Here is an 11020-nt window from a genome sequence, read left to right as displayed (position 1 = left end):
CCTTCACCTTTCAAATGTGTAGACAGCGCCCCTACTGCACGGGAGTGGGATTGCAGTCACTAATCCGTAAATACTAATCCTCCAACTCACCTACTTCAGACCTCATGTTGTGTTTATGACTGCCCTTGGACAATAGGAAAACAAAAACTTTACATAGCAGGGGCCTCATTTATCATTGTGCATGCACCCTTTTTCATTTACACCTGATTTATGTACTTGCTTTTCTCCGCAAATAATGTGATGTATCATGCCAAAACTCAATGGGAAATATTGTGACATATATCCACATTATTTACGGAGAAAAGCAAGTACAAAAATCAGGTTTAAATGAAATAGGGTGTATCCACAATGATAAATGAGGCCCCAGGCCTACTGTTCAAGCGCTTTGCACACAAAACCTTCCCTAGCTAGGGCGATAGTACCCTGCGCGCGTAACGATAAAAGAGACGCAAATGTTTGATTTTATAAGATTTATACTACAGGACAAATGTAGTTTATGAATAACGTAGTCCAAATGCGCGTCTTACACACTTTATTATTGCACCAGATGTTAGAAATAATTGACAGTTCTCTCGACCAATGGATATTGTCTTACCTTCAGCAAGGGAGGCCGATACTATATTCTGACCAATGGCTTGTGAGGTTTTGCAGTAGTTAGATAGATCCTGATATGGCGATATATATACGTGGACGAATACATAGGAGAAAGATGTTCTTCGGTCCTAGAAGCCATTTTGAGAACATGTTTATCATGTTTCGGATGAAATATCACATGAAGATGCTGTTATCAACGTCATTGGTTACATTTCAGTGTGTTCCTCCCTCCGTCTCCACTGTTTCACCATGGCAGCTGTCAACCGACGGGATATTAGCAAAACGGGGTATCAAGCTGTGCTTATTGAGTTAAAACGACATTGAAATGAGAGGAGAATGTCTGTTTATTGTCTCTGTCGAGACAAGTAACGGTACCCGTGGGTTTTTTTCCAGTCTGACTTCAGCATCTCTCACAAACCGACGTCTCCTCGAGTGACTCAGGGCCACCCACTTGTGTCCAGCTCCGCTTCCAACCTCCATGGCTTTTGTGAGCCTTGTCTCCAGTCCCCCAACCCCAAAAAATATGACAGACTCTGAACTTGCAGGGGATGAAAGGTCGAGTAACATTCTTATCTGCAATTATTGTTACACCCGCTCATCTGTGCGTGTCCAACCGCGGCTCTCCGTGATTGTGTTAACTGTGTTGTCATTGTGGCTCAAACAATGTTGTCCAGGGCCTTTTCACAAACAGGGATTTTGCATGCTTTTAGTGTAAGCAAGGTATATATATCGCTTTCTGATATCCCATTATCGTAAATTATGGTTTTTATGTCGTGTGACCACGGCAGTATGGACTGAATGATCATGGCTACATTGTTGCATTCTTCAGGGGAGTGTGTCGATTCGGATGATGTAATAGGCCTCGCCCATTCATGCACTCCATCGCCCCCTACCGAGCACCTTGAGAACTGTTCCTCACAGGACTTAGGATCCAAGAGTTCACCAAATAGGCTCTGTGCACCAGCTCCACTACTTCCTGAAAGTCACTTGGCATCTTTATTTCCTGTCCTATATGATTGGATTAAGTGATTAATCAGGTGTGCGCTGGGTCTGCCTCACACCTGATTAATCACTTAATCCAATCATATAGGACAGGAAATAAAGATGCCAGGTGAGTTTCAGGAAGTAGTGGAGCTGGTGCACAGAGCCTATAGACGGTCTGTTAGTGTTTAACCCCCCTCCCCGACATCCTCACGCTTCATGTCATCATTGACTCCTAGCCTCCTTGCTTATAGAGAATATTGTCATAGGCTGGTCTGAAGCTACATTCAAAGATGGAGACTTATGTCCAATTTATCAACACGAGGCAGGGGCCTACACACACTTTGTTAATGTAAGCGTTTGTTCCCTGTAACTGCATTTAATTAGGCTACATTTGTAAAAGGTGACAAGTTGGGCTGAAGGCTGGATCCAGCCCAATGCCTAATCTCCATAGGTATCGGAGGGATGTGACAGTGGAAGCAATGTGGCATTATAGCTTTAATCTTGACCTTTGATTGGCTGGGTGGACTGTCCAACATATTGCTTTTGCCTGTTGAGTCCACTCTAGTTCAGCAATGCCCAGGAGGCAGGGCATAGGGGCTGGCTTGGAGTTGGACATCAGCTTCTGCCATTTCTGTCACTATCTCATTGACATTAGCCTGAGAGAGCTTCTTTCTGTCCCTAGTTGAATGACTAGATTTACCTAAAACCTTTCACAAGTGTTTCTGAATTGCATCCCCCTTTTGAAATGCACCCACAATGCCTATTGTGTAGCGGTGTATTATTTTGAAGTTGTTCATTTTCTGCAAAGTCTATATGAGCATGGATGCACCATGATGGTCACTAACCTATTCATTGACACTGTTTTTACCTATCAGTCCTACAAAGCTAGCTACTGTCCTACCTGTCACCAGATCATATCACAAATTAATCAACTGCCCAAACCCCACTGCATTATCGAGCATGAAAGTCACCCAAATATATCTACATGTTACAGATGCTACATGTGTGATAGAGAGTAAGTGCATGCCTCCCAGTAGCGCCCCCCCAGTGCCTCCCACCCATCACCACACACCGTCATGCAGAACATGCCAGCTAACTACATCCGTTATTTAAATGAGATTATTGATTGCTCCAACACATATTTCCACTTCATTTAATCTGACATATTTCGGCCCAGCACCCCGGCAACAAATGATGTGTGACTATTAAATAAACTAAGGATGTCATAGAGACCGCTGGACCCTCCAAGACCTGCTTCTCTGAACCCCAATGATACACTAGGCCCTCACCCACGTTTATAACATGTTTATTACATGTTTATCTAAATATGTATTAAGAACTGGAGTGTTCAATGCTCCCCCAAACATAGTTTAAGGGTTAAACACACTTCTGTACAGCGTTTCCAGGAGTAGGATATTGGTTGAGGAGCAAGTAATCCTTCGTTAAATGTAGAGCTTGTAAAATTGGTGTTGTTTCCAGGGTTAGGCTGCTGTTATGGAAAACCAAAGCAGACTTTTGAACCAAAATTACCCAACTGTTTCTCACTTTGTAATTGGTTCTATGATATACTGTCGTTCAAGATGGATATTCAACAGTTTGTTTCCTTTTTAAAGAGAGGATGGCGAGCTGGAGGATGGAGAGATCGACGACGAAGGGATTGGGATTGAAGAGGAGAGCAAAGAAGTCAAAGAGGTGAATGAGGATAAGGAAAAAGAAAAAGAGAAGGGGAAGGAGAAAGAAAAAGAGAAAGACGACAAGACACACAGGCACTCCAGAAAACGATACAAGAAAACGAGAGAGAAGAGGAGGTCGAAGAGGAGGAGACGCGACAGACAGAAAGTAAGAAGATGTGACACCGTGTGCCTCACTGGTATACTGCAGTCCAAATGACCATGAGAATATATTTACAGTATGTCTCATAGTTATGCATGTGAAACACTACCCTTTGATCTGATGGTTCTTGCTATAACAGTTTCTCTGATACAGAAACAATAATACATCATGTCCTAATGGTGTTAAAGCGAAATGTGAGTATGTGTAATGCTCAACATGGGGCTCAAACCTATGACCCTGACATCGAGAGTCTCACGCTCGACCCACTGAGCTAGCCAGCAGCCCGTACTCATACTCAAATACTGCCTCGGGTGTGTTTGTCCGCAGTGTAAGACCTCATCCATTTATCCCCTTTTCCCACCTCCCTGTGTGTATCTCCCTGTTCCCTCTGTCCTGTATCTCCTACGTCTCTCCTCCCTCCCCCCCTGCGGTGACCAGCACCACTCCCCATCCAGCAGCTCCAGTTCTGACAGCTACGACTCGGACCTCGACGGCCCGGAGAGAGAGAGGCCCAAGAACAAGAAGAGCCAGGGCTCCCAGCGGGACCCTGACACCCAGTCGGCTCCGGTACAAATCCTCATTTCTTTATTATTTTATCTGAATTATTAACCTAAAATCTAGCCAAGGTAGTGAATACAGAGGACATTCTTAGTTACGGTGACGACCTTCTCTGGTTGATGTCTGGTAAGTCTGCTGACCTTCTCAGTATCTTCCCTCTCTTCCCTCCAGCATGGGCGTGAGTCACGAGGCAGCCACAGCAACCCTCCCAGGTCCCCCCAGCAGCACAAGATCAGCGACTTCGACAAGTACAGCGACTACAGTGACGAGAAGTACGAGTATGAGGGGGAGGGGGAGGAGTACCCGGAGGAGCAGGGGGACTACCGCCAGGGTCGTGACCCCGGCTCCGCAGGCCAGGCCAGGGGGCGGCAGGCTAAAGACATGCTGAAAAGAGGCAACATGAGAGGCCTGCAGAAACAACAACAACAACAGTGTAAGAATATGACTGCTTCTGGGTTTTATTAGAACGTATGGTTATTGCAGTTATGTGTGTATATTTAGGTTATGCTACAAGAGTGCCCACAGTATGTGTTTTTCATCTATGAACCAAAACATAAAATAGTTATGGTTAATAGTTAATGTTTTGTCTTAGACGTTCATTACAGATCTGGACACTCATTGGGAGGTGTATAAGCAAAGCAGAAGACATTTACACTGCCTCCTGTAACTGATAAACTAATGTAATACCTCTCTGTTCACAGTTAGCGGTCAGCGTGGGCGTGGCCGAGGAGGAAGCATGGCCAGGGGGCGTGGCATGATGAACAAGAACAAGAAGCTGAAGGGGAAGGTGTGGGGGCGTGGCCGAGGTCGAGGGCTAGACCTGGGCGGAGAGGGGATGAAGCAGGTGAGGGAGAGAGGCCGCCCTGGAATCCCACATTTCACCCGTCAGAGTGTAGCCAAGCTACCAGAGTAACTAGTGGTGGGGTGGCTGTACTGTAGCTCAGTTGGTAGAGCGGGTCGTTCAGTGATCGAAGGGTCAGTGGTTCGAATCCCAGCTCCGACTGTCCACATGTCGAAGTGTCCTTGAGCAAGACACCTAACCCCAAATTGCTCCCAATGAGCAGGTTAGCACCTTGCATGGCAGCTACCACCATTGGTGTGTGAGTGTGTGTGTGAACGGGTGAATGAGAGGCCATTGTAAAGCGCTTTGAGTGCCGCTAAGGTGGAAAAGCGCTATATAAGTGCAGTCCATTTACCATTTACCATAACTAACGACCAGTCATATCTGATGTTCTTGTCGTCCGCAGGAGGGAAGGGAGGGGAAGGGCTCCCCAGGGTTCCAGAAAAAGCGACCAATCATGACCAAGGAGTTCATCAGCCAGCACACAGTGGAGCACAACGGCAGATACATCTGCAAATACTTCCTGGAGGGGCGGTGCATCAAGGTGTGCACCAATCAGAGACAACCCCTCCTTAACTGTGGCAGTGGAAGGCTAAACATGCATCCATGTTCTGCATATTAAAAACAACAAACTAGAACTGTAAAGGGTTCATCTGTTGCCTTCCAGAGAATCCTCTGGCAGACCAACTGGGAACTCTTTGTGACATAGCTGGAACCATTTCACCAAAGGTTCTGTACGGGTGTGTATTCATCTGACCATGCTGAAGACCTGCCCTGTCCCTTATTCCCGCCCTGCCCCTCTCTCTTCACACTAGGGGGAGCAATGTAAGTTTGAGCACGAGCTGGTGGTTCCCGACAAGAAGAAGGAGCTGTGTAAATTCTACCTCCAGGGATACTGCAGCAAAGGAGACCACTGCATCTACATGCACAGTATCCTTATCAACCATAACCCACGTTACTACCGTACAATGGTTCACTTTTGTTTATCGAGTGATTAGAATTACTCTACACCTTCACCAAGATCTCTGAATTCTCCTTGACTGTGCGTAGGTGAATACCCATGCAAGTTCTTCCACACAGGAGCTAAGTGTTACCAGGGAGACAACTGCAAGTTCTCCCACGACGCCCTGACTGATGTGACCAAAGAGCTGCTAGACAAGGTAAGGCAGGATGCAGAACTAACACGGGGAGAACATACAATTAACTTTGCGCATACAATTAGCACCTTAATTGCGCTGACCTCACTACAGAACTGGCTGACCAGTGTTTCTCTTCTCTGCTGACTAGATCATCAACACGGAGGAGGAGATTGCCCACGAGGACGAGCTGGAGCTGGAGGATTTGAGGAAGCAGGGTATCGCCCCCCTGCCCAAGCCCCCTCCTGGAGTGGGGCTCCTGCCCACGCCTGGGCCCAGCAGCCCCACGGAGGGCGGGTCTGGCCCTGGCCCTGGACTAGGACCTGGACTAGGACCTGGTCCTGGGCAGGGGAACAAGAAGATCCCCTCCCTGTTTGAGATCAAGGTTCAGCCCACGGTGGATCTGGCTCAGAAGATAGGTCTCAGGTATCTAGCTCCCCTGTTACACTCACCAGACTTGGCTAGACAGGTCGTTAGCTCAATTCCAGCGCTGCCAATCAGATTCAATCCTCTGACACTATTTTGCAAGCTTAGCACCGCCCAAGACGACTGATTGGTTTAAAGAAATACAGTACAGTCTCCCCCATCTCCGAATGATAATGGGGTGTAGCCAGACTCTCCTCCAGCGCTGGAAAGGCACAAAACGAAGTGTGGAGAAAGGTCTGGCTATACAAGACCGCTGTTATAGACCTGGGCTGAGTTTCCCAGAGGCATCTTAGCGCTACGTTCATCATGGCGTTCATCATAGCGCTACGATGAACGTAGCGCTACGATGCCTCTGGGAAACTCAGCCCTGGCTCAGAAGATATGCCTCAGGTAGCTAGCTCTGTTACACTGAAGTAGTTATGTTGTTATAGACCTGGATCAGACCATAGGCGTCTTACTGATACAGACAAAGAACCCATCTCTCTCTTTTTATCAAGTTTCACTGCTTCACTTCAGCTGTGACCGATCCTTATCTTTAAACATTTGCATGTGTGGTTGTGTTACAGCGGCTCCAATTTCTCCTCTCCCCCCGGAGCTCAGTTCCAGGGGGAGGGGGGCAGCTCACAGTTTGAGGGAGGGTCCGAGGACATGCAGAGTGGGAGTATGATGCCCCCCGGCTCCAACGCTCCCCCTGTCCCGCCTCCTGGGTCCCCTGGCCCTATGGGAGTCCCCCCTCCGCCCCACAGCGGCCCCCCGATGCCCCAGAGCCCCCCGGGACAGTTCCCTCCCCCCGGGTTCCCCATGCCCCCACCTGGGCCGCCCCCTCCCTTTCATATGAACAGACCACCCTTCCTACCCATGCCGGACTTGCAGATGCTGCAGAATCTGCCCTTCCCTGGCATGGGCCAAAACATGGGCCAGAACATGGGTCAGAACATGGGTCAGAACATGGGCCAGAACATGGGCCAGAACATGGGTCAGAACATGGGCCAGAACCCTGCAGAGTTCCTCAACAACTTCTTCAGGAACCAGGCCATGGGCCCCGGAGGTGGGTGACCAATCCATTAAGTTATCAATCCCACCTGCTGGTAGTTCTAGGCCATGAAATCGAGAGTTTAACATGTTTTTTGAATGATTTTTCTCGGTGCCCACCCACATCCATTGTATGACCAAAACGGTGGTAGAGCAATTATCAGACTTTTTCAAAAGTGCTAGTTTTGTCAACCTTTTGATCTGAACCATTGTATATGATCATAAGTAACCTTAAAACAGGGCTAAACATGCATCTTCCCTTTACTACTCCTTTAAGGCTCAGTTCTCAGTTGAAGCCTCTGTAACACACTCTCGTCTGCCTGTCTGCCTCCCTCCCTCCCCCCTCCCTCCCCCCTCCCTCCCTCCCTCCCTCCCTCCCTCCCTCCCTCCCTCCCTCCTCCGTCCCTCCCTCCCTCCCTCCCTCCCTCCTCCGTCCCTCCCTCCCTCCCTCCCTCCCTCCCTCCGTCCGTCCCTCCCTCCCTCCCTCCCTCCCTCCCTCCCTCCCTCCCTCCCTCCCTCCCTCCCTCCCTCCCTCCCTCCCTCCTCCCTCCCTGTAGTGGACCTGAGTCTGGCCTTCCTGCAGACCTCCTTCCAGCAGGGCGGCGCTGAGCCCCAGATGCAGAGCATCCCTCCTGCTGTCCAGAAGGCCCTCTTCTTCCACCTCAGCCAGCAGCAGGGGCATGTGTTGGGGCAACAGCAGGGGCAGATGCAGGGGCAACAGGGGCAGGAGTCTCAGGGGATGGAGGCGCAGAATGCTGCGAGTTCCAACAGAGACAAAGGTGAGTGTGAAGGCATAATCTAGACTACAGAATGCATAATCTAGACTACAGAATGCATAATCTAGACTACAGAATGCATAATCTAGACTACAGAATGCATAATCTAGACTACAGAATGCATAATCTAGACTACAGAATGCATAATCTAGACTACAGAATGCATAATCTAGACTACAGAATGCATAATCTAGACTACAGAATGCATAATCTAGACTACAGAAGGCATAATCTAGACTACAGAATGCATAATCTAGACTACAGAATGCATAATCTAGACTACAGAAGGCATAATCTAGACTACAGAAGGCATAATCTAGATTAATGCATAATCTAGACTGCAGAAACATGAACAGTTGTTCTGATGATGAAACATGACCCCGCAGCCCACTGTTTCCAATGGTTTTAGTAAACATACAATACGATGCTCTACTATATTGTTCCAGATGAGCCCACCAACTGGTACTCCAGCGATGAAGAGGAGGGGAACTGTATGACGGCCATCCTCAGATCTCTGAAGAAGCAGAATGAGAAGCTGCAGCAGGCGCCCCAGCCCGGCCCCGGCCCCACCACCCTGAACGACCCCCGCCTCCTGAAGGACCGGGGCCCCCCCAGCGACCCCCGCACGAAGACCGACCCCCGCCAGCGGCCCCCGGACCAGAGGAGGGAGGTGGAGACAGACGCAGACCACCGGCTAGCCAGGGACCCCAGGAAGGTGAGACCCCCGGCCCCGAACGCCTTCAGGCCGGACGGCCAGCGGCAGCACCCCTCCAGGCATGCCCCAGGAGAAGAGGATGAGGACGGGGAGAGGGAGCTGAGGGACAGGGCGGCTCTCATCCCTCTGGAGGCCAGCCCCGGAGCGGTCCTCCGAGACCCCCGCTCTCAGCTGCAGCAGTTCAGCCACATCCGGGTAGACATCGTGCTGCAGCGCCCTGCCTTCGCCCACTCTGTAGTCTGGGCCCCTGAAGACCTCATCCCCCTGCTGGTCCCCAGACAAGACCCCTCCATCAACCTGCCCCTGCCCCCCCTCGTCGCAGATGCCCAGATGAACCGCTCCAGCCTGACGGACCACCCCCCACATCCTCCTGTCTCCTCCCCCCCGCATATCGACCCCCGCCTGGCGGCCGCGAGGCTGAAGGAGGGGGTCGGGCCCCGGCTGCACCCCAGGGCCTCCACAGAGCGGCCCCTGGACCCCCGTCAGCACAAATCCCTGGACCCTCGTCTGAGCCGGCCCGCCAGTCTGGACTCCAAGACGCCCGGCCAGAGAGAGGCCTCCTCCGGGGGAGGGGCCGGAGACCCCAGGCTGCAGAGGGGCAGCACTGGCTCCTCCACCCCTGCCCCTTCCCCCGCTGCCCCCCCTGCCCCTGCCAAGCCTGAGCCTGAGAGGCTGCCCCCCTACGCCCCGCGGTTGGCCCCTGGAGGCGGGCTGGAGGGCCTGGGGGGCATCAGCCTGTACGACCCACGCAGCCAGGCAGCGCAGCCCCACAGGGAGGAGGCGGAGACGCAGAGGAAGGCTGGCGTCCTGAAACAGTCTGACAAGCAGTCGGACAAGAGAGAGAACCCGCCCTCCCCTCTCTCCCCCTGCCAGAGGACTGCCCCAGCAGCAGGTCAGGAGGTCAGGGAGACGGACGCTAAGGCTCCGCCCCCTCTCCCTGGCCCTCCGGAGCCCCCTAGTACCCCTGCCCAGCCCCCTGCCCTGCACAACCTGCCCATCCAAGCCCTCGCCGGCCTGATGCGGCCCCCCTACACAGACCCCCGGCAGGCCAGACAGGGGGGTCCCGCCCTGGGGGAGGCGGCGGGGAAAGAGGAGGCAGAGAAGGAGTTGGAGAAGGAGGAGGTAGAGAAGGAGGAGGTGGAGAAGAAGGAGGAGGAGGAGGAACCCAAGGAGGAGGTAGATGATACGCCACTGAAGGACATGTTCAAGACATTCGACCCGACGGCCTCCCCGTTCTGTCAGTGAACACGCGGGGCGAGTGACGTTTCATCAACGTGGTTTATCTGTATATTCTCTGTATATTACTTAGACATGTTTATGTATCTTGACTGAGCTTTACATATTTATTTATTTCAACTGTACATAAATATATTCTTGTTGTCTGGGATCAGTTGAGAATAGAATCACATCATTGCAATATACTATATATGTACTAGTAGTCTCCATCCAAAACACTTGGATGCTCTCTGATTGGGCGGTAGGTATACGGCATGTTAGCTGACTTGATTTAGGTTAAAATGTCTTCACCCCACAGTCACGTGAGAACACTAATGAATTGTCCTGAGATTAGTTAAAGGGATTTGAAGTAAGGACAGTATTAAGGTTTTAATTTTTGTAAAAGTATATTATACTGTTATGAAGTGTTTGTGGGACAGTTACATACAACTGTTGTCATTCATGTGGAACTAGACGGATGTTTTTGAGAAAATGTCCAAGCAGATACGAGACAGTAGATCAATGTACCAGAGTACAAAGCAGAACTTTATTCTAAGCATTTTACCTTCCTCGTTTTATATTTTAGTATTTATTTATAAAAACACACCTTGTTTCCAGTGCTCTGTGGTGGTCAGGGGTGTCAGTAGAGGTGATGGGATCGTTTGATTTGGTTGTTACAATGAGTATTATGTCACTGTATGGTGCTACTTTGGTTTGACGTTTAATTATATTGCTTTTATTTCAACGCTAATGTGTTGCATTTTAAATGCTTTTTGTACCAAATGATGTGTTTTTTTATTAATGGTGTAATGTTTTCTCACTTAAGTTTGATGAGATAATGGCTGTCTAAAATATACTTGTAAAGTCTCATTGCCTTTTCAATCTGTGTCTTAAATAAACAAATATGACA

At 49.9% G+C, this 11020-nt stretch overlaps 1 protein-coding gene across 1 annotated transcript; it reads left to right on the top strand.

The window, feature by feature from the left end:
• The first annotated feature begins 999 nt into the window (after positions 1-999).
• Positions 1000-10645, top strand: zc3h6 (zinc finger CCCH-type containing 6). The gene is made up of 12 exons (XM_084458900.1): positions 1000-1149; positions 3192-3417; positions 3850-3978; positions 4141-4402; positions 4671-4813; positions 5217-5354; positions 5626-5740; positions 5861-5970; positions 6098-6372; positions 6939-7420; positions 7962-8183; positions 8627-10645. Exons 1-12 carry the CDS (start codon positions 1073-1075, stop codon positions 10138-10140), a joined length of 3693 nt encoding a protein of 1230 aa, XP_084315026.1. The 5' UTR covers positions 1000-1072; the 3' UTR covers positions 10141-10645.
• The last annotated feature ends 375 nt before the right edge of the window (positions 10646-11020 follow it).

Source organism: Borostomias antarcticus, assembly GCF_949987555.1.
Source record: "Borostomias antarcticus genome assembly, chromosome: 25".
NCBI lineage: Eukaryota > Metazoa > Chordata > Actinopteri > Stomiiformes > Stomiidae > Borostomias > Borostomias antarcticus.
This window is presented reverse-complemented; position numbering and strand designations above follow the sequence as displayed.

What these genes read in the sequence shown, in the direction of transcription:
- zc3h6 (XM_084458900.1), top strand. Translation starts at nt 1,073, where the DNA reads ATGGCTTTTGTGAGCCTTGTCTCCAGTCCCCCAACCCCAAAAAATATG. An exon ending in GAACTTGCAGGGGATGAAAG is followed by an intron (nt 1,150 to 3,191) that starts GTCGAGTAACAT and finishes TCCTTTTTAAAG; the next exon opens with AGAGGATGGCGAGCTGGAGG. An exon ending in GCGGAGAGGGGATGAAGCAG is followed by an intron (nt 4,814 to 5,216) that starts GTGAGGGAGAGA and finishes TGTCGTCCGCAG; the next exon opens with GAGGGAAGGGAGGGGAAGGG.